At 35.7% G+C, this 25,064-nt stretch overlaps 1 protein-coding gene across 9 annotated transcripts in view; it reads left to right on the forward strand.

The window, feature by feature from the left end:
* Skint5l (selection and upkeep of intraepithelial T cells 5 like) overlaps window positions 1-25,064 on the forward strand; it is a 238,361-nt gene that overhangs the window by 194,648 nt on the left and 18,649 nt on the right. For 3 of the 9 annotated variants that reach the window (XM_087551531.1, XM_087551532.1, XM_087551539.1), the window contains 3 exons: window positions 12,763-12,867; window positions 17,101-17,208; window positions 20,817-20,933. In XM_087551531.1, the coding sequence (XP_087407657.1) occupies window positions 12,763-12,867; window positions 17,101-17,208; window positions 20,817-20,933 (330 nt within the window). Of the gene's footprint in view, window positions 1-12,762; window positions 12,868-17,100; window positions 17,209-20,816; window positions 21,826-25,064 lie in introns of those variants that run through there. The other 6 variants (XM_087551533.1, XM_087551534.1, XM_087551535.1 and 3 more) reach the window with 4 other exon arrangements.

The raw sequence follows: 25,064 nt of genomic DNA on the forward strand, positions 1-25,064 counted from the left end.
CATGAAAATTGATATGGCTCTATTTGCAGCCTTTATTCCATATATGCTTGCAATTACTTGTATCAATGAAGGAATTGTATAAAATCCACATCAGGAATTATGAAATCAAAATTGTGTTCACAGCATTACCATATCAAAGTACATCTTCATATTGACAATGTAGGAAATATGCACAATAGGTAGGACTGATACCCAGGAATCATCATGCTACAAAATAGTGTCAGGAAAGGCATGCCAGTGGCAATTAGCAATCCTTGGATGAAGTTTCAGCAGACCCTGCATCTCAGAGTGCACCATTTACACTTGTGGAAAATAGTGGGTCATCTGTAGAAAACATACTCACTTGCCATAGTCTTTCCAAGATTGTTTCTGATAGAAGTCTAACTCATATATGTTCTACAGATTTAATAAAGCAGCCAACAAAACAAGTTGGCTTCCTTTTTGAAATCTACCATATGGAACTAAAAATGGAAATATAGTCACTGTTAGGAGCCAAAAGGAAGTACTCTTAGCCTATATTATATGAAAAAACAAAATCTAGGATAGAATAGATCTGGAACTCCTTCCCTGTTTGCTGGCTTTCATACTCACAGATGACAAAATGTAGACTACCATTGTTTTGATTAACAACTGTTAGGACCCAACAAACTGGATTTAAAATACTTGTGTTTCTACCTATAGTGTATTTTTGTTTCTAGTATTTAGAGGGAAATCTGTCTTTAGCAGTCACTCTGAAGAAACGAATCACAACTGACAAAGCCTCTGAAAATAAGTGAATTTTGTTTTAGCACAGGTATTTAATTATCAGCCATAAAATGATAGATAGCAACCATCTCCAAAGTACAGAAATTGTCATAACACTTCATCAATTGATGTAAGAGATGAATTGAGTGGTAGAGTATTGATTAGTTCTCTTAATTAAGAGAATCATTACTTTCTAAAGAATGATGTACTCATAACAATCTCGATCTCTAAGTTCTGTGTGCTTCCTGACTATTTTTATTTCCCTTTGTTTAATAGTTGTTATGAGTACATTTATAGTTATGAGGACTTTTCAGAGGGCATATAAATGATAAAGATCTCAGTTGGCTTGGTTTTCTTTTGTTGGTTCTTAAAGGTTTGAATACAGTTTATTAGTTTTCATGTTTAAAAACAAACAAGGAGAAAAGAAAGTAGATTCAGAGTTCTCTTTTCTTTACTCTTCATTTTGTTTTTTACTTTTATCTTCTACCTGGAATTAGTGAGCTGAATGGATGGAGGAGTGGAGGAAGATGAAAGAAAGAATTACAAAGCAGAAAAGACCAGCTACAAGTAATGTGTTGAAAGTGAGAGAGATTGGAAGAAAGAAGAACCCACAAAGGAGTTTAGAGAAACTACAAAAGGCACTAAACTAGGAAGCTAGGAAGAAAGGGAAATTTGATGTCAAAAGCCATAGGGAAAATGGTAGGGAAAGAAGATGCATATTTGTTAACAAGACACCAGAAAGCATTTATTACATCCGCTATTGCTGGGATACACTCTGCTTTGCTCCAGGAGGGGGATTTTCTGATTTTTTTTCATTTCCACCTCATATATTGTTTTATATATTGTTGGAAGAATGGCTGAGCAGTTGCAAAACTTGTGGGTGGAATTAGAGGGACTGAGAGGCAAAAGATGGCTGAAATAGAAACACAAATGGGATCGCTCTACTGCCTTTTTCCTGAAAGAATAGCAGAATATCCTATGATAAGGAGAGATTATCCTTGGTATTCAAATCACTTGTGAAGAGAGGAAAAACAAAAAGAGGGAGAGCAATAATCCTTTCTCTGTAATTTAGTTAGCTTATAGGAGTTACCCACAGGAGGAAAAAAGGAAATGAAATTACTTTGGGTGGTGGTGGCTCAGAGAAATACTGAAAAAAGAATGAAGCAATTCTGATTAAACAGCCTGTTTGTAAAGAAAGGATTAAACTCACACAAATCATGCTAACAGAGTTATAGGAAGGTAATCCTGGGGTTACAAGATCATTATCAGCTTTCCCAGTGGTTGTATACAATATGCCTGCTGATAGTGTGAATAAAAACTTATGATGAAATAAGATGGGATCCTATAGAAACACTAAATCTAAGGCATTTTAAACGAGGCCATTATTTCCCATTGGATGGAGTCACCTTGATTGAAACAAATTATAAATAGCTGGTTTATTCAAAATACTATTAGGCTAGAAAGGATTGGCCATAGAAGTACTTGAGGCCAGGCTGCATTTGCAATCTTTACCCCACAGAAGGATGTACCTGGGAATATTGAAGCAGGGCAAGTGGATTAAAAGTACTCAGAGGAGTTGCTAGGCTGTACTCTGATATTCAAAGTCAGATTTAATTTGATGATGCTAAAATACAACAACAACAAAAAAAACAATGTTGCTCTGCAGCATTAAGTTCTTGGAGGACAAAGACAATACATGGACTGACCCTGGACTCTGACCTCATAGGTAGCAATGAATATCCTAGTAAGAGCACCAGTGGAAGGGGAAGCCTTTGGTCCTGCTAAGACTGAACCCCCAGTGAACTTGATTGTTGGGGGGAGGGCGGCAATGGAGGGAGGATGGGGAGGGGAACACCCATAAAGAAGAGGAGGGGAGAGGCATTAGGGGGATATTTGCCCGGAAACCGGGAAAGGGAATAACATTCGAAATGTAAATAAGAAATACTCAAGTTAATAAAAATAAATAAATAAATAAATAAATAAATAAATAAATAAATAAAGATTTTCTTCCCCCTGAGATCATTTTTAGTTTAGAATAAGGAAAAACTTCTCCAGAATTTGTATGATCTGCATAAATGAGGTACACCTTCTACTACTTCCTGAACTTTTTTCCCAAAGTACTTAAAGCTGCAATAAACAGTGTTTTTGTACATTAGCATGGTAAAATATAATCCAACATTTATATCATAGTACTGCCTTTCACCTAGCAACTGCTCTCTGAGTATCTTCATTCCACTAGCCCTGCTTCATGGTCTGGTATTCCTGCATTTGTCCATTTGTAATGTTACCCTTTGAAAATGAAAACTGGCTTCTACTACTGTGTTGACAAATACTTTCTAGCCTATATCCATTTTGAGTAACCCATTTTTTTCGAAATGGATCACAAAGAAGAAAATGAATGTCATTGCTGTAATGGACATATTTGTGGACTTACTTTATCCTCAGCTCTAAAGTCTGTTAACATCCTCAATTTTTCATATTTTTGTTACCTATCAAATAGAAGAGAATTCCAAAGTCTGATATCCTAATCTAAATATTTGACCAATACTTTCAGTTGTTCAAAAAATTCAAGCACCTATCATACTTCTTTGTAAAGTGTCAAAGATCTACTCATAGAGGCCATGGAAGGTAACCATGTTAAAGTATGGTTCTTAGAATTTTAATCTTGCTTTTACTGTAGTATTGGAAACTCAGTTCAGGTTCCATTCTGTGTTTGGACAACTGGCAGTCCTGGAGTTGTTTTTACCGACATATATAAACTCTTTCCATGCAGAACACTCCATTTGACGCTAAATTTCATCATGTAATATGTCTTAGATCACATTTATATTAGCTCATATAACTCAAGATTGTGAATGTTCTCTTCCCTGTAAGATTGTGGACATGTAATTGTCATATGTCCTTAAATAAAATAATTGACTTTCTTGTCACACACATTTAATTCACTGAACACCTTATTTTATCTGGGAGAATATGTCACTTCCTATAATCTGGGTATAATCATATTAAACTTGCTATTTTGAATTTCAAGATTTCTGGAATATCATAGTAACACATATTACTGTTTTCATCAAGTCTCCTATTTCCAAAAGTACTAAGTGTATACTGAGTCTTGATTCCTGACCATTAACAGATGAAAATGACATATATTTCTATGCTTCCTAAGAAACTTGATTTTTGCTGGGCCAGATTTTCCTTAGAAAAATGCAGAGAGTAGCAGTTTAGAAATCCTACTATATGCATTAAATATTATCTCAATTTTCACATAGACCATGGAATATTTTATAATTCATAACTGGATTCACCTTGAAACTTTGATCATTCCTTTGAAATAATTGCAACAAAAAATCATTTAAGCCTATGGGAAAAAGATCAATAGTTTAATTAGTGACTTTTCTAACATTGAGTTTTGCTTTTGTGAGTAAGAAATTTACCTTTAGACAATTATAAGCAGCACTGCTTTAATCATCATGTATTAGATTTGCATTAATTCATAGAGCAAGATTTGGCTCACTGTTGGAACGGCTGACAAAGTCAAGACGCCTATACTTTTTATTGTTTGGCACTAGGCTAGGCATAACTTTCAACATTTGATGGCATGAAAAAGCCTTACTGTATCTCTTGAACATACATTCATTTTGCAAATGGTAACACTCGACTCATCAAAGGTACACAACTGGAGTACCAAGCTTTGTGTTCTGATTTATGTGTAGGGAAATGAAACCTTCCAGGGATGCCTTGTTCAAAACTGTATTTCTACTGCTCATTTTTTCCCCATTAAAATCACCAATTATTTTGAGTCAGGATATCTAAAGAATTCTTTTCTAAATAATTTGCACATGACCATGTATCCTGCAACAGGTTCATGTGTCATTGAGGGAACAGAGACCTCTAGGTACAGTAAGAGCTAATATGTTAGCAATGAAAATATTTGTTCCAAGATTAGTCTCATCACCCTCCAGTAAGCTAGAGGTGATTTCTAGGGCTTTAATGATCTATGACATTGTCTTTCATAAGATATTGAAAATTTCAAACAATCAGTTCCTTATAAAAAACCTTCCTTGCATCTTGTTCTCATTAGATACTGTTCATCCCTAAGATCATTATTAGTTTAGAATAAGGGAAAAATTCTCCAGTATTTATATAATCTTCATAAATGAGGTACACTGTCTACTACCTCATGAACTTTTTCTGCAGGATGTGAAAGCTGCAATAAGCATTGATTTTGTCTTTTGCATGATCAAATTAAATCTGACTTTTATGTCATAGTACTCCCTTCACCTTGCAACTGCTCTCTGAGGATCTTCATCCTACTAGCTCTATTTCATAGTCCAGTGTTCCTGCCTTTGCCACTTTGTGATGTTACCCATTGTAAATGCAAAATGTCCTAGCTTTGAACAATACCTTCTAGCCTGTATCTCTATTAAGTAACCAGGATTTTTCCAAATGAATAACAAAGATGAAAATGAATGTCAATGTTATAATGGACATTTTTTTATTTACTCTATCCTCAACTCTAAAGTCTGTTAACATCTTCAATTTTTCCTATTTTGTTACCTAGCAAATAGAAGGGATTTCCACAGGCTGACATGTAATCTCAATATGTGACATCTATTTGCAGTTGTACAAAAAACTCAACCTCCTATCATATTTCTTTATCAAGAGCCAAATATCTACTCCTAGTAGCCAAATATCTACTCCTATAGCAAGATCTAATGTTTAAGCACAATAAATATTAGAACTAAGGCCAGTCTCAACACTGTCCAGTCTGCCAGAGGTAACCGTATTTAAGGTATAGTTCTCTGAATTTTAACCTTGCTACCTTCTGTAGTTTTGGCAATTCAGTTCAGGTTCTATTCCGCTTGCAAAATGGGCAATAATCCTGGAGTTGTTTTAATGTATATATATATATATTCTTCCCATGTGGAATTTTACACAAAATCCCATCATGTAATGTGTCTTGGATCACATATATGTTTACCTGTATACATCAACATTGTGAAAGTTCTCTTCTCTGTAAGTTTATCAGCAGGTCATTGACATATGGCTTTAAATAAAAAAAATGCTTTCTGGTCCCACATATTTCAATCATTGAAAATATTATTTTATCTCTGAGAATATTTCACTTCTTATAATCCATATACAATCATACTAAACTAGCCATTTTGAATTTCATGATTTATGGAATATCATAGTAACTACTATTTTCTTCAGGCCTCCTATTTCCATATGTATTAAGCGGATATTGAGTTTTGGTTTCTAACCATTTACAGATAAATTTGAAATACTTCCACACTTCCTAAGACACATTGTTTTGATTGACCAGGTTTTCCTTTGAGACTTAGAATGAGTAGCAGCTTAGAAATCCTCCTATGTGCGTTAAATCTTATCTCAAATTTCTCATAGACTGTGGAATTCTTTCTTTGGTGAAATATTCATTATTCATCCCTGGATTCACACTGGAACCTTGATCATTCCTTTGAAATAATTCCAACAGCAAATCATTTATGCCTATGGGAATAAGGTCAATAATTCAATTTCTGATTTTATAACATTGAGTTTTGCATTTGTAATATATTTACTTTTGACTATATTAGCAGTACTGCCTTAAACATTATGCCTTAGATTTGCATTCATTCACAGAGCTAGATTTACCTCTATTTATAGTATATCTACTTTAGCTCTATTTCTTCATGGCTGACCAAAGTCAATAGGCCCACAGTTTTTGTTTTGTGGCCCTAGGCTTGTCATAACTTTCAATATTTGATGTCAGGAAAAGTCTTGTGTGTTTTGCGTGTACATGTAATCATTATCCCCTTGGTAACAATTGACTCCTCAAAGGTGCACAGCTGGAGTAACAGGCTTTTCCCCTTTCTAAATAATTTGCACATGACCATGTATCCTAAAGTGACTCAGATATCATTGAAATAGCAAAGATTTCTAAGTATAGCAAGACCTAATGTTTAAGCACAATAAATATTAGAACCAAGGCCAGTGTTATGAACAAGTGTAAAATTAATGGGCTTCATTGTGATATTATCATCTCATAAATCGACGTCCTCTTAAAAACAGGTACGGTGCTCCATAGTCCTTTTGTGGAGGTAGAGAGTGGCCCACACTTTTTCAACAGATTCAAAAGTATGGGTTTCCCCAAGAACTTCTTCCAAGATTTAGTTAAATGACTCCTGTAACACAACCAGGAACCCTGTGTTCTTCACTATCTCATGATACTTCCGGATGTTAATATCACAATGAAGCCCATTAATTTTACACTGTGAACACACACAAATTAAAAAAAAGTACTTTCTAAAATTGGCAAACAGCATCAATAAAGGCAACAGCTGCAGCAGTCTGAATCAAACCAGACTTGTTCATAACACTGTCCTCTGTCCACTTCTGTACGATGCTAGGAGGTTGTTTATGTTACAGCTTAGTAACTAGAGACCAAGAGTTCGGAGAAAGCCTTCAAAATACAAACAGCCCCATTGGATAGTTAAATGGCGGGGGAGTAGAAGTTTCTTTTAATATAATATGGCAACATAAGTGAGGGAGAAATAATAGCACTGAAATGTCAACCTTTTTTCAATGTTGAATGACAATAATACCAAGTCTCCAGGACTCAGAACAACAAACATAGTGGGTCCCACCAGGTAAATGGTACAAAATCTGTAAAGCAGTCTTCATTCCCAACATTCAACCTGAATTCTGACTATCCTTGAGGTCCCATTAAAAAATGCAAAGGAAATACGAAGGGCATAGATCCATAACTTGCTGAAAAGGTTTAAAAGTGGTTCTTTATCCCAATTTTGCAGAGGGAGGAAGCTTTTCCTTGAGGTCAGATAAATGGCAGCAGAATGGAAAACACCAGACAATCTTAGCTTAGAGTCAATATATAATACAATTACTGGGCCTGGAATCTATCATCCTAAATATTCTAAGTTAGAAATCTTCCAGTGGTAGATCTGGGTGGATTCTGCCTACAGAACTATCATTCCCCAGACTACATTTGTCTGCTTCAATTAAAGAGAATTTAAGCCCATTGTTTATGTCTTAGTTGAGATCTTATTGCTGTGAACAGACACCATGACCAATATAAGTTTTATAAAGGACGATATTTAATTGGGACTGGCTTATAGGTTCAGAAGTTCAGCCCATTATCATCAAAGAGGGAGCATGGCAGCATCACAGCATCCAGGCAGGCATGGTACAGGAGGAGCTGAGTTCTACATCTGCACCCGAAGGAAGCCAGGAACAGACTGAGCTTCCTCAGACAGCTATGAGGAGAGTCTCCAAGCCCAATCCCACAGTGACACACTTCCTCCAACAAGATCACACCTTCTAATGGTGCCACTCCCTGGGCCAAGCATATGCAAACCATAACAGTCTGTGAAAAAAATAAAGATACTATTAGTTAGTAATACAATCCAGTTAGTACGATTGCCCAGCTGCCACTGTATCCCTAGCTGTAGGGCAAAACTGTTCCAGGAGAAAGAACAGGAGTCTTTTGGAAGTATAGGAAAATGTGTTCATTTTCAGCTGTTGATCAGAGATTAAAACTAAAATTGCAAGTAAAAAGTGTTGAAGTAGAAGGCTTAGTAAAAATAAGAGTTTGTGGGACCATTAAAGGCAGCCTGGTTCCTGTTTGAGCTAAGACTAGAAACCCCAGTGACTCTGAAGGGACAGTAGGTGTTTTGCACCTGTCACTAGCTGTAGCCCTTCAAAGATTTGTAGCCATCAGTCATGTATGCCCCAAGCCCCTCCACAGGTAGAGGATGTGACCTGTGATTGTGTAGGCTCAAGACAGATTTCCATTATAATGAGGTACCTAAAGGCCTGGAGGCTTAGCCAATAAGCTATCCTTCCCAGACACTCCTCCTGCAAAAGGCATTAATCTCAGGCCAACCCTGAGAAGTGGGGTATGATTCTACACATCCACTTTCTGCCATGACAATAAATGCCTTAAAACCATGGACTGCCTATTTTCATTGGGATCCACCATCAGGAACCATGGAGAAGGCCTTTGCCTACAGAGCCACCATCTAATTTCCTATAGAAGGCCTCTTCTGTGCTCCCAGCCACTGCCTAGAGCCAAGCCCAACCCAAGCCAACCACATTCAAGCCACAGTCTTGCACCTTCAGAACCAGCTGAAGTCCCCTATTCCCCCATCCCTGGCCCCCACCTAGATCCAGCCCTTGGTCCCCTGTCTGTTCTCAGCTCTTTTGCAGTTTCCAGCCATGCCTGTAGGCCTGAGATCCTGAGAATCAGACTGCCCAGCTTCCCTGCAGGGCCGCTTTCCTACAGCCTGATACCTGCCCATCAACAACATAGGATAATCATGGTCAACTTCCCACTTCCTGCCTCCTTGAGCAACTGAGTCCTGTGGCAGGGCACGACCTCCTAACCCTACAAGTGTTTATGTTTCTATGATTTCACAGAAATCTTGGGACTCAGAATGACCAGTTTAAAAGATTTATACCTAGTACATTGGGAGTGGAAAGTTATTATGAATGAAACAAAGGGTGTAATGAGTTAAATGTGTGGAACCAGAAGGTCAAATGTAAAAGTTGAGGCTTTATTAGAAGACATGCCCATACGTTTATGGGGAAGGGATCTATTAAAACATATGTGCCTATTGGTTAATAGTCCTGTGATCCAAGAGACAGCTTGCAATGGGATTTATGGTGAAATTGTGGATGCTCTGGGGGAAAATATTGATATATGTCAGCAAAAGTATCCCAGGTTTTGCCAATTGTCCAAACACAGGATCATTAGAGGAAATGAGTTTCCAAAATTAAAGGAAGAGCTACAGCTGAAATCCCAAAAGCCCTGCCCTGAAAATGGTTACATCACAAGCCTATATGTGTAGATAAATGCCACTTGGCAAAAGAAATATAGGAGCTTGACCATCTGTTACAGGAGCAATTAGAGGCCAAATATATAGAGTCAGCAAGCCAACCCATGAAAATCCCCTGCTTTTTAATGGTAAAGAAATTGGGAAAATTGAAAATATTAACTGGTTTTAGAGCTGAGCATAGAATAATTCAACAGGTATATCCATTACTGCCATTGAATTCCCTTACCTTCTTTATTATCTAAGTATTTGAAAGTAACTGATTTAAAAGACTGCTGTTTTACTACCCGTTTAAGTGAGTAGGATGAAAAAAAGTTTGCTTTATTGTGCCTACTTGTACAAACACTTAATCTGTAAAAGGATATCAGGGAAATGTTCTTCTACTAGTAACATTAAATAGTTCAACCATATGTCAATATTTTGTACAGAACCACTGAAAATAATTTGTAGATGAATTCCTCAATTCTTTAGTTTGATTACATAGAAGATACTTTGCTGACTGCTTCCGACACAGATATTTCAATGAAAATCTTTAAAGAAATACAAACCACTCCACAATGCTGGCTGTGAAAGATTGATATATGTCAATTCAATGTACCTATACATGGGAATGTATTAGATGTCTGTGAACAGAAAAGTAGAATAGTATACATGAGAATATGGTTTACATGCCTGGTAGAGTTTAATTTAGCTATAAATAATATGATTCATCTTTTGGGGGCAAGGTGAATCAACCGAAAATTAAAATTTTAGCTGATATAGCACAGAATTATTGATATAATTTTTCACTTCATGGATTGGAGACTTAACACAGATGAGAGTAAATTGTTATATATGTGTAATATTAATGTAAAAACCAGTTTGTCTGGGAGGAAAAGGGAAAGAAGTGATTTGGAGGTGGATAGAGGGGCACTACTAGCAATTTATTATGATATGCCTTCATGAAAATATCTTAAAGAAATTTATCACTATATGCAATGTATTCACTGCCAAAAATATAAACCTCAAGCTCATGTATAGTTTTGTGACATTTCTCTGTCACGTGAACTTATCTACTTGCTCTAGATGTCATGGAATAAATACAGTATGCCCATCATCTAAGCAGATTGGAATGAATGAATGTTTCTTAATGTCTTTACCCATTATTTCTTTCTATATTCTCTGCTTTTACTGGTGCAGGTTCTGACAGTACTGTTTTTAAAACCTAGTGTTGCCTTTATATTAATCAGTTTGAAACCACGTTAATAATGGTGATTTCCACTCAAGTTTATGAGGGAGCTGTAAGATGTAAATATCCATGCTTCAGAGAAATATTCAGCAATATAGCTATCTAATTTTTAATCATAAAGGCTAAAGTCAGTAGCCTCTTATCTATAATAATGGGATTAATATCAAACAAACTCTTTGGGACATAATGTGGACCCTCATGTAATCCTTGATCTCTCATGTGTACCTTGGTAAAGTGACTACCTATGACTATTCACAAAGGAATCGTCACCTATACTTAACAATAGGTAATGTGAAGCTGATCAATCTGAAGTTAAGGCATGGGTGAAAAACAACTTCAATATCTGTATGTTTTACCATGTGATATGCAATGAATAGCCTCCTTTCTGTAGTGACAGTTACATTTTCACTCTGTTGAATTATCAATCATGCAAAGAAATCAGAATAGAGTCTCCTTTAGAAAGGATTTTCTGAATAAGCAACCCTTTTTCAGATGGCATCAAATGGAGTGCCTTAGTGGAGAATGGGAGGTTATTTTTTTTATGTGAGTATGGAAATGCACCTCAAATAACTGGTTAAATATATATTATGATATCTACAAGAAACACATATCACAGAAGTAAGGACTGTCAGCAACCACATGCTTTACTGTGATGATAAAACATGAAATGAGGCTTCTCTGCATTCCCACCAAGTATTTCCTCACAGGATGGAAGAAAAAAAAAGGGACAAGGATTTTGCTAGCTTCCACACTAGTCCCAGATTTGAAGGACAAATAGGGAAGAAAAAGAGGATTAAATAAGATGCCAACATGTGATTTGGATGGAGGGTACAAGTTAGATCTTTGCCAAGGACCCATTTTTTGTAATTTAAATTTAGAACCCATTGTCAAACAATTTAAATAAGGAGAAAGAACTTGAAGTAACCATGATAGAATATTCAGAAGGTCATTGTCAATATAAGACTGGAAATGCAAAAAATTATATGTAGGGAGTAGTCTGTATCTGAACTGTTAAAATTTGGAAGTCTATAAAATAAAAGTGTGTTTCTCGGATCATGTCTTATGATGCTATGGAATATAAGAACACATGGGACAATATTGGTACCACAGATCTAGAGATATAGTAATATAACTATCCATTCTGCATGACCTGAGGAAATACAAGGACATCAGTCTGGATGGACTCACTCACAGGAGGTACTGGGAATCCTTAATTATCTCCAACCATGATTTCCATAGATATCAATGTTTGGAAGACAAGAGCAAAAGATCTTCTTGATGAGCAAAAGATCATCACCAAGCAATTTTGTTATAAAGGAGGTGATCAGTGTTCAGGTTACAATGCTGGTTATACCTTGTTTACAGAAACTCAAGGAAAAAAAGTAATTCTGATCCTGATATAAAACTCTAGTAGTTTTGATGAGCCCCATAGTGGAATGTGATCTTTTGAGGTAGAAAAGGTTTTGGCAGATCTGAATGACTAACATTTTTATTTAGATTGGGTTCTTAAAATGTAAAGCAATCAAGATGGCATAAACAGAGGCAAAGGCAAAAGGGTCTTCTAGTTTGTCTCAAACATAAATGTAGCACCTGGATTGACAGGGGACATTTTCATCAAAATATCAAAGACTATATATCAGTAATATTCTAGTAGGCTTTAAAGCCTGAGAAATAGGTCATGGAAAGCATAAATGATAAAACAGCATAGGGAAATTATTGAGCTTGTCATAGAGGTTGCCAGGTAGTTCTTACCAGAGTATGTGATGTATATTTTTCCATTCAAATAAGTGCACCACCCATGAATTAATTCATCATCTTTCAATAATCAGATATGGCTGATGAATTAATGAGGTTGTGGGGGCAAAAACCTGGTCCAAACCAGGGAAACCAGCTGTAACAGTAGGCACCATGGCTATATATAACCTTGTATCTCCACAGGCCTGAAGCAGATTGAGCACCATAAATTGGAACAGCCTGGGTACCATCACAGGTTGAAATACCCTCAGGATCTCTGCAATAGCCTCACCCTAAGATGGAGCTCAGGTAGCTTATGGAATATGATTGGAATGCAGCTAGCTAGATGTCACTGATATCCATGCATTTGTACCACATTGCTTTTGATAAGGCAGTATTCTTTCTTGCCTGTAGTGCTTGTTAGTGTTTTTTTAACCCACAAGAACCAATTGACCATTACTGAACTGCATAGTAGTGAACCTTCAAAGATCTAGTCCACCCTTTTTAAAAGCAACTTCATTATGGAGGGCTAATATATAAGTGTCTATAGACTTGGAAAAGTTGCCCTGAAATCACCAGTTTAGGATATTTTTCTGCAAGCCTCCATATGTAATTAAAACACAACAAAAAGGCACTAATAGGAACCAAAAGGATTTTAGATGAAACGTTCATTGTCATGGGGTAGCTATCTTTATAGAAAGCCTCTGAAGCCAATGTAGGCCTATGTCCTCGCAAACAAAAAGACTATTTCTACTGCTATAGGTTATATACCAAAACAGGATGAAAAAAAACCATTTTTAAAGACATGGAACCTTTGGCTATATACCATTAAAAAAATCACATAGGGCAGAGCTTGAAGCTCCCTCTGTGAGTGCTGTCTCATAATACCAGAACATGCTATGTGACCACTATTGTTGTGATAAACAGTTGTGGAGTGTGCACAAAACTGCACCCAAATCACTAGTGTTTCACCCATAGAATACATCTACTACTAGAATATAGAGGGTAGTCTGTCTTTTGCAGTCTCTGTGGATACTTGTAAGTAACCATGACACTGAAAATATGTGATTTTAATTAAAACACAGTGAAGCAATTATCAGCCATAAAAAAAAATAATAGACTTCAAGACAACTATCTCCAAAGTTCATAAAATGTTGTAAAAGTGAAACAAAATCATAAGTGGTCAATGAAGGGGTTGGGGAATTTGTAGTATTTTCCTTTAAGTAGAAAAATTCTTCCCTGGAAAGGGAAGGGAGTCAGGAAGCTCACACAATTTAGAAATCTTGTGATTTTCATCCTCATTATTGTCTATATAATCAGTAGACAATTTCTGAGAAAAAGGTCTTTCATGGATGTCCATGTAAGATGACTGCAGAGCTCCGGAGAAGCAATTTTTTATAACTCATTCATACTTCTGAAGACCTTTTTATTTAAATTACTCTTGAGTCACCTATGTTCCTCTGACTAATCCTAGGAAATTTACTAGTCCAATAAGCTGGATCAGAGGAGAATGCTTTCTTTGTTTTTTGGTGTTGTTGTTGTTTTTGTTTTGTTTTGTTTTGTTTTTTCATATGTTGTATATGAGATTGAATTTTGCCCACATCTTCCCATAATAAATCATAAAACAAAATACCTCAAAAACCTAAAATTAGAATTTTGGCATATCTCAATATTGCCTTTACTGTGTGTATACCCCAGAAACTCCAAGTAACATGCTACTGATATAAATATACATTTCCATTTACTGTAGCATTATTCCCTATGGCAAAGTATGATATCAGTTTTGAAGTCTATGAACACAGTAGTAGATAAAAATATATGAGATCATCATATGCATGCATGGTAGAATGTAATTCATTTATAAATAATAGAACTGTGATTTGAAGGGCATAAAGTAAATGCAATCGAATGTTAATATTCTAACTGATATAACTAAGAAATAGATATATCATAATTTTCTCCTTTGTGGATTATAGAATTTACATAGATACCAGAAGCTATTTAAATATGTATGATGTTAATGTAAAAGCAAGATTGTCTGGGAGGTAAAGGAATCTTGAATGAGAGCTAGATAGATTTTATTGGGTCAGAATGATACAACGAATCGTTATAATATATCTGAATGAAAATACCCTAACATACTCACTATATGTAAGAAATAATATTCCAATAAAAATTAAAATATCGCTTTTTCTAGAATATATCTATAGGACATTTCATCCTAAATCAAAAGAATATACCTATTCTTAGCACCTTATGGTAACATCTCTAAAATTGACCATATAATCGGTCAAAAAAACAGACTTCAACAGATACAAGAAGATTGAAATAATCCCATGCAGCCCATCAGATCACCATGGACTAAGCCTGGTCCTCAATAACAGCAAAATGACAGAAAGCCCACATAGACAGGGAAATTGAACAATGCTCTACTCATGATAACTTGGACAAGGAAGAATAAAAGAAAGAAATTAAACCTTTTTAGAATTTAATGAAAATGAAAGCACAACATAGCAAATTTATAAGACATAATCAAAGCCATGCTAAGAGGAAAATGCAAAGCTCCAAGTGCCTCCAAAAAGGCACTGGACAGAGCATACAATATCAGTTTGACAGCACACCTAAAAGCTCTAGAACTAAAAGAAGCAAATACACCCAAGAGGAGTAGAATGTAGGAAATAATGAAACTCAGGGCTGAAATCAACCAAGATAAACCAAAAAGAAACATCCAAAGAAACAAGAAAACCAGGAGCTGTCTCTTTGAGATAATAAACAATATAGATAAACCCTTAGCCAGATTAACTAGAAGTCACATAGTGAGTATCCAAATTAACAAAATCAGAAATGAAAAGGGAGACATAACAACAGAATCTGAGGAAATTAAAAAAATCATCTGATCCTACTACAAAAGACTATATTCAACAAACTGGAAAATCTGTCTGAAATGAACATTTTTCTAGACAGATACCAGGTACCAAAGTTTAATTAGGATCAGATAAACCAGCTAAATAGTACCATAACTCCTAAATAAATAGAGCAGTTATTAAGAGTTTCCCAATGCCCCCCCCAAAAGGCCCAGGAACAGGACTGGATGGGTTTAGTGCAAAATTCTATCAGCCCTTCATAGAAGACCTCATACCGATACTGTCCAAACTATTCCACAAAACAAAAACCAAAGGAACACTACCAAATTCCTTCTATGAAGCCACAATTACTCTTATATAAACCTCACAAAGACCCAACAAAAAAGAACACTTCAGACCAATTTCTCTTATGAATATAAACACATAAATACACAATAAAGGAGATGAAAGGGATTGAAACCCCATAAGAACAACAATACCAACCAAATAGAGCTCCAACCACCATCCAGAGAGTACACATGGAGAGACCCATGGCTCCAACTGGATATGTAGCAGAGGATGGCCATGTGGGGTACCAAAGGGATGAGAAGCCCTTGGTCCTGCCACTGCTGGACACCCAGGGGAATATCAGGGTGAGGAGGCAGGAAAGGGGTGGGTTGCTGGGTGGGGGAACAACCCCATAGAAGAAGTGGGATGGGAATGGGATAGGAGGTTTATGAGCAGAAAATCGGGACAGGGAATAACATTTGAAATGTAAATAAAGAAATATCCAATAAAAAATTCACTGACAAAAACAATTTAAGATTTTCAAGTTCATGTCTATTTTTTGCTCTGGTTACTGAAGAGTACATTTATTTCCTCAAGTTCTCCTCCAATGTGGGCAGTATGGCCATCATCTGCAGATTTCAGAATGAATATTCCTACATTTCCCTGTATTCCCTGTATTTTCTTTATTTCTTCTTTTTCATTTCTAGATGTCCCTCTGAACAATTCTATATGTCTGAAACAACTTCCATTTTCAATCTTTGCTTTTTGTGGGACAAAGAGAGAGCCAATTATTTGAAATCCAACATGTAATAACCTGTAAAGATAAGATTTCTCAAAAATATTTTTATTAATATTATCTAGTATTTTATATTTTTATTAGCAAATAAGAAATAGAGGGGAGAGATAGAGAAAGAGAGAGAGAGAGAGAGAGAGAGAGAAAGAGAGAGAGAGAAAGAGAGAGAGAGAGAAAGAGAGAAAAAGAGAGAGAGAGAGAAGATGGGAAAGGAGAAATTTTTTTGAAATCTTAATACCTTCCACATTGACACACCTCCCACAAGATCACATGATCTATCTCTTTATATATATATATATATATATATATATATATATATATATATATATATATGATCCTCTTGGAGCCATGTTGTAGCAGAAGAGTGGAAATTCCCTCTAGTACCAAGTTGTCACATTACGTAAATCATTGTTCCTTAGGCAGTTTAGATTCTTGAGAACTATACTCCTGACAAGCTCTTTCAAACTCAAAAAATAAAAGAAACAAAAACAAAATAATCATAAGAAATGCCTAACTCTGTATGTAGCTCTTAACTATGCCTACTTATGATAAGTATTTTTCCAATATAGAATGCCTCCATACAAATATCCAGTGATTATACCTTTTTTTTCTTTTAAGATAATTGCTGTAAGAGAAAACCTCCTTGGAAAAAGAGTGCGATAGACATCATAATTTCATTGATCGCAATTACAGGAGTCATGCTTATTTTGCATCTTAAACAAAGAGGTATGTATGCAAGAGGCTAGTGGCATCCTGTAAAAGCCTCCTCTCAAATCTTAAGTAAGATATTTGAAAAAGAACGATTGCTCCTTGAAGGACAAGGTCAGTATGAACAAGGACAAGGACAAGACAGACACAATGTCTTGATTCGAGAGTCAAGAGTTTTATAAGCTTAATAGTACAAGCACATGACTATTCTCCTCCAAGAGAAAGAATTTCTTTCAAAACCAAATTCATAGTGGTATGTTGTTGTTTTTTATTTTTCTTTTCTCCCTTTTTTCTATTAAAAATTCAGCAGATGTTAGTTCTTAATAAACTGTTCTGAATTATTTTTACTTTTAGGATAAAAGAGATAATAATGATCTTAAATGGTCATATATGCAACCATTTTTAAAACTCATTGGTTGTCAACAATTTAAAAAAAGGAGTTTAAGTTGAGAGAGAATTATGTTGGAGAGCTCAGAGCATGTTTCAGTGAAAGAGTGGTGTATGCTCAATGTATCAAATATGAACTTTTTAAAAGACAATGATTAAGGAAGACTTAAAATTGGGTAGGTAGAATGGCAAGAAGGAACTGAAAACAGTTGTGGGAGGGGAAACTGTAATCAGAATATACTGTAAATTTTATTTTTAGTCAAAAAGGAACTTTTCAAACAATAAATTAAAAATAAAATAAATATTTCACAAAGCTAAAATAGTTCTAAGTATAATTTTTGAAATAAAATTCTGTACTTAAACAATAAATTGGATAATATTACTTTAAAAACACACATCCATTGTGATAAGAGACTTCTAAGTTCAAAGAGTTTGTTTATAGATTGATGGAAATCAAAACATACCCTTGTTAAAATTACCTACTTTTCCAACATATTTTATTTTATTTCAATGTTGCTCATAGACAACTAAGTCATTCTTTCTTTGTATATTTGAGGGTGAAATCAAAATGAAACTTCAATTGACGAGGCTAACATTTAAAATGTCTTGTCTTCCCTTTTATCCTCAAAGTCTTATGGAAATTATTTACAAATCCACAGAACAATGAGAGTAAGTGATCCTATTGCAGCATTTTTCAACCTTTTGGTCATGACTATTGCAAAAACACTTATTTCCCATAGTCATAGAAACTGACACATTTCTCAGTGGCAAAATTAAAGTTATGAATTAGAAACAAAAATTAATTTATGGTTAGAGGGTAGTAAGACGATTGGAAATAATTGTTTCATTAGAATAAGCCAGAGCTATAGCCCATATCATAATGCAAAATCACAAACTGGATTGACAGCTTTTAGAGAAGTTTTTCATTAATTTCTCCTATGAAATAAAGAGAATAGCCTTAAAACAGATAAGAATAAATTTTAAATTGGTCAATATACTATTTGTAGAAATATGTTTTAGGGTCTTATACTGAGTAGAACAAACGTGTCATGCAAAGACACTGCAATTCCCTTTATATAAGGTACTTTAAGTACTCCAGACATATAGGAAATAGACTAAGATATAAATGAGTTAAAAGAAGGAGAAAAGGTGGAATAATTGTTTAATGGATAAGTGTTGGGGTAGATCGAAACATTTACAGAGAAGTGTGGCGATGAGAATTGTACAATATAAATGCTTTTAATGTCCCAGAAATATTTTTTGCCCAAAAATGGTCTTTTTTTTTTCTTTTCTTTTTTTTTTTTTTTTGGTTCTTTTTTTTTCGGAGCTGGGGACCGAACCCAGAGCCTTGCGCTTCCTAGGCAAGCGCTCTACCACTGAGCTAAATCCCCAACCCCTTTTTTTTCAAAAGACCCTGTTAAAAGTACAAAAGCACCAGTACTGGCTGACAAGAAGATTTATAAATGTATTAACAAATGAACCAAATCTAGAATATTGTATTTCTTCTTTCATAAGACAGCTGAGACAAAGCATCACTTCATTCTCATGCTATTTTGACTTCTATTTCTAGAATCGTCAATTCTAATGGATTATACCGGGTCCAAAGAATAAAACTATGGATTGGGCATCTGTTCATTATTGCCCTTCTTCTATGAACAAAAAAATGCAAATACCTATTCTAACATAAGTTTTCCATTGTTTTGTTCATATATACAAATCATGTAGTTTCTGGACCACATGTTAATGTTACTTTTTGTGAAGGAGATATCACACCATGACTTCTCTATTTGACAAACTCATCCAAGGTGTACAGGAATACCCATTTCTTCATGTACTTGGTAACACTTTTCAATTTATTGTCTTTTTACTCCCACCGAGCCCCTAGCAAATTGTAAGCATTGTGGAGAGCTTTTCTCCCAAGAAGTTCCATATGTTCAGCTTACAGATGGCTCTGGTCCTGACTGAAGCAGTAGCTAGCAGACAGTGGGTATTGTTAGATTCTCAGGGTGATAATACAAAGTATGTACCTCCTCAAGACATTGTGCATTTTAATTGAAGGAGACCCAAAAGGCTTTAGTGGGAGACTTTATCACCCTCCCTTTGTCCCACTTTCTCCTTTTCACATTTCCTTCCAAGAAAGTCCAAAACCCAGAATTCTTCACTTCCATATTGGATCAGGAACCTAGATATTTTCTCTCTCCCAACCTGGAGTTCATGTTCGAACTTGCTGACTTTTGTTTATAAGAACTGACCTTCTTATAAAGCAGAAGGTGGAAATCCTTCTGCTTGCCTTTGACAGTAAGCCATGAGATCGTCAACTGAGATCTATTCTACATCACTGAGAAAAAATGAATATCCAAAAACAATTGAAAATACTAGGCCCTAATATGTCTGTTCATGAATCCAGTAATATTTTCAGATAGCTACCATGCTACATAGAACAGAAGCATAAAAATGGATAAGACCTATGAACCTGGGGCTGCTATCCTAAGAGATTCTCTATCATAAAAATATTGATTAAATATATTTATTATTCTTTTCTCCTATGAATCTATCTTTTTGAACTTAACTTCAAAATGTGCTACAAACCTGAGAAGGAACCAAAACTTTCACCTAAAATTTTTCAGAACTGAGCATTGAGTGAATCTCTATGACCTACATTAGAGAGCACATCTGTGGGTGGATGAAGAGCTACCAAACTTTCTGTCCTCAAGATTCTAGACTGTCATTGTATGAGTCTATATGTCATTGTATGGTGAGAGAAGGGATGGTACAGATAGAGATAAGAGATGTGTAACAAGCTGTAATGTGAAAATAGGGAGCCAAAGGAAAATTCTTCCTAGGGAATAAGGTATTGGACAAATTTAAGATTTTTCCATTTCAGAGATCCTGACTATATAAGAATGCTCTGTTTCACTGTACTCTACATGGGTCAGAAATACTGAGGAGTCTCAGTACTAAATAAAATAAATAAAAAGATAATATATTCATGTAATCTTCAGACAGACTAGTAAGAATAAGAGCCATGCTGCGTGGGAAGAGTGAGTACCAGAATCCTGAAAATTTTTTCCAAGCTTAACGCAAAGATGCTCATCTCCAAAATGAAGTAGGCACAACTACTTCTCTATTTTTCTTGTGCATGTAATAGGAACTTGAAAATCAAACTACTTTTCTTGTGTAAGCTAGCATTTCCTCTTTGCTGAAGTTGTCCTGATTCATTCCTCTCTTCCCAATCCCAGATTCAGACCAATATGTTGAATTGGACACTTTGTGTTTGGAAGATATTAGTGTGATCCTGTGTGTGCTGATAGTATTCAACATCAAGCTCATGTCACTGATTTACTTCAGAATGTATGGTAAATATGATGGGAATTGTAGCTACTTAGGAGATCTGGTTCATATGACTAAGGCTCAAATGTCTATAATGTTACCTCTCAAGTCCTTTTGTCTTAGTAAACTTAACAAAATCCATATAAATAACTGTGTTGTATAAATGGTAATAGATTGTATCCTATTTTTGTGGTTACCTCGGGATTTTCATTTCACTAATAAGAGTGTTTGTGCCACTCAATTAAATGACTGTCCTAGCTCTTACTCTACAGTTATGATAACACTCCCAGGTACAGATTGAAAGGTAGTAATTTCAATCAGTACATCCCTAAAAGCCTCTGTATATTGCGATTTTCTCAAGAAATGAATGAATTTAAAACTTTATTCCTGAGAGTTTGGACTAAAATTTTAAATGGTATAAACATTCATTTAATTTTAAGAAAATTCTCTTTCTAAATGACTCTAAGGGCCAGACTAGTAACACTGATAAACTTGTGTTTTGAAGGCTATCTGAAATATTCTCTAACTCATGTAAAACTGAAAACCCCATATTTACTGGGCAAAATAATTTTCCATGTGGCCAGGGGTGAGAGTGTAGAACTGATATACTGTGAAGAAAAATTCCATAATAAACTTATCAATAACATATGGTCTGAAATTTTTCATGAGAAATGTACACACATGTTACTGGAGTAATGGTTCAGAAGTCAAGAGCTACTTGCTACTCTTTTTAAGTTATATGTTTTGAGAAATTCATATATGACTCCCATATGCATTTCATTTTGTAGGAGGAATGAAAGGTACTTATAATCAAAAAAATAATCACCAGGTAAAACTAGAAATGTTAAACAAAAAGTGATATGTTTTCAAAGGAAGATATGTATTACCTGTTCCTGAATAAACATTTTGTGAACTGGGGTCTCTGTGCTATGTTTATGGCTAGAGCACAACAGCTACCCTAGACTTTTCTCTTGACCTGTTTACCTCAGACAATCTGCAGTGCTATCCTTCCACAGACTCTAACCGTGCCATTATTTTAACCTTGAACCTGCTTCCTTAGTCAATGTATAAAATCAATCCTAATAGAAGATGTCACTTGTAGTTTACAAGAATTTTGATATAATTATGTCTTAAGCTTTGTTGTGCACATTGGCTTTATTATCATCAGGAAATATTTTTCTAAATTGTGTTTTCCTTACATGGGCTTCAAATAAGTTACCTCACGTCAGAATCTTGTTGTTTGAACCAACACTGATGAAGAAGTCATATTGAAATAAATTGTCTACTTATTTCACATAGCTCAATAATGTTGGTGTTGGTAGTAGTAGAGGCTCCCAAAACTGATTCCCAGTGTGAGGGAGTTGACCCTCAGAGGTGGATAAGAAATTTTTGCTTACATCCAGGCTGGAGGTGGGAGACTTTTTCTCACCTGAGGTTTCGAAGAAAAAAAAATGAGGATAAAATAAACAAGGCTTCTTCCAAGTCCTTTGAGACAAACATTTTTAAATATTTTGGAAAATTTGTTAAGATGCAGAAGAGCAAAATAATCAAAGCAAGAATTCTGCAGCTTTGTACAAGTGACTGTAAAATTCAATCCTTCGATTCTTAAACAAGGGACCATAGTTGTTGATAATTGGAAGCACAATGGAACTAATGTGGAGAGAATCCATGAAAGGTGAGATTGAATCTCTGTAAATTATTTTGCAAGCTGGAGTACAGTAATTTTTGCTTTGACCCTCACAGGAGATTGATCTACAGGTATGATTAGCTCCATATCATTAGCTATTACTTTCAATACTTTGTTTAATATTTCTTCCTGTATATCTTCCAGACTGTAGAGACTGCTTAGTCATTGAAATGATCTGGGGTTGGGGGTTTAGCTCAGTGGTAGACGGTTCGCCTAGCAAGCGCAAGGCCTTAGGTTTGGTCCCCAGCTCCAAAAAAAAAAAAAAAAGAAAAAAAAAAGAAAAGAAAAAAAAGAAATAATCTAGTTTTTGATGGTTATGGGAAGTTTATTCTTTTTTAATATGAGATAATTTTTATGTAATATGCCCAATGGTGATTATGGCAAAAAAAAATAAGTACTAATTCCCTGTCTTCCAAAAGCTAGATCAAAAGTCTGTCATCTTGTCTAAAATATATTTCCACTTACTTCAAACATTTTGTACATCCTTTTCTGGATGGTGATAATAAGATTAACCTAAATATGTTTACGTACTTGGTAATTTATGGAGAGACACTCTATAGGGAGTGTCTTAAGAAGTGAGTCCCTATGCTGAATCTTAGCAGATGATAAATGAGAAAGTATTTCCTGCACTGCTGAAGGAGAATGTCACTTCTGTTTTCAGAATCTGTGCAGCTCACTAAGTTCACTTATTTTAGCTAAGGCACTCTCACAGCCACTGTTGTAAAAAGATTGAATCTCACAAAAACTCACAGGAGCTGAGCAGTTGCCAGTTTGCCACTCCATTGATTTTGTGCTGCCTTAGGCTGTTAGGGTCAGTAAGGGAAATTCTGTTTTGTTTTGTTTTTCTTTGTTTTTAAATGAATATTTTTCATTTACATTTCAAATGTTATTCCCTTCCAGGCTTCCTGTCCATAAGCTCCTATCCCCTAACCCTCCCCTCTTTCTATAAGGGTGTTCCTCTCCCCATCCACATCCCCTTATGCCCCACCACCACACCCTGACATTCCCTTACGCTGTGGGTACAACCTTGGCAGGACCAAAGGCTGATTATTCCACTGGTGCCCAACAAGGCCATGCTCTGCTAAATATGCAATAGGAGCCTTGGGTCAGTCCATGTATAATCACTGGGTTGTAGTTTAGTCCCTGGAAGCTCTGGTTGGTTGACATTATAGAAGAAATCTATATCCAGTTCCTGTTAGCATGCATTTCTTAGTTCATCAATCTTAAGTAGTTTTGATGGATATATATATGAGATATATATATATATTAATATATATATATATCATATATACATTCAACCAAAAGATGCTTGGATATATATCACATCACATGTGGGGCAGTCTCTGAATGGCCGTTCCTCAGTCTCTGCTGCAAACTTTGCCTCCATATCCTTTCCTAAGAATAGCTTTGTTGCCCCTTTTAAGAAGGAGTTAAGCATCTGCATTTTGGTCATCCTTCTTCTTGAGCTTCATGTGGTCTGTGGATTTCATCTTGGGTAATTCGAGCTTTTGGGCTAATATCCACTTATCAATGACTACATACCATGAGTGATTTTCTGTGACTGAATTATCCCACTCAGGGTGATATTTTCTACTTCAATCCATTTTCCTATGAATTTTATGAAGGAATTGTTTTAGATAGCTGAGTAGTACTCCATTGTGGAGATGTACCACATTCTCTGTATCCATTCTTCTGTTGAAGTGAATCTGGGTTCTTTCCACCTTCTGGCTATTATAAATAAGATTGCTCTGAACATTGTGTGGTATGTGTCCTTGTTGTATGCTGAAGCATCTTTTGGTTGTATGTCCAGGTGAGGTATAGCTGGGTCCTCAGGTTGTGCACTGTCCAATTTTCAGAGGAGTCTCCAGACTGATTTCAGAGTGCTTGTACCATTTCGCAATCCCACAAACAATGGAGGACTGTTCCTCTTTCTCCACATACTGGACAGTGTCTGTTGTCCCCTGAATTTTTTATCTTAGCCATTCTGATTGGTGTGAGGTGGAATTTCAGGGTTGTTTTGATTAGCATTTCCCTGAGGACCAAGGATATTGAGCATACCTTTAGGTGCGTCACAATCATTCGATATTCCTCAGCTGAGAATTCTTTGATTAGCTCTGGACCCTGTTTCTTTCCATCTTTATTAAATTAGGTATTCTTATTTACATTTCAAATGTTATTCCCTTTCCCAATTTCCACGCCAGCATCCCCCTAACCCATCCACCTCCCATTGTATATGGATGTTCCCCTCCCAATCCTGCACCATTACTGCACTTTCCCCATGAATTCTGTTCACTGGGGGTCCAGCCTTGGCAGGACCAGGGGCTTTCCCTTTCACTGGTGCCCTTACTAGGCTATTTATTGCTACCTATGCAGTTGGAGTCCAGGGTCAGTTTATGTATAGTCTTTGGGTAGTGGCTTAGTCCCTGAAAGCTCTAGTTGCTTGGCATTGTTGTTCCTATTGAGTCTCAAG

This window comes from Rattus norvegicus, chromosome 5, assembly GCF_021556685.1.
Source record: "Rattus norvegicus strain SHRSP/BbbUtx chromosome 5, alternate assembly SHRSP_T2T, whole genome shotgun sequence".
NCBI classification, from domain to species: domain Eukaryota; kingdom Metazoa; phylum Chordata; class Mammalia; order Rodentia; family Muridae; genus Rattus; species Rattus norvegicus.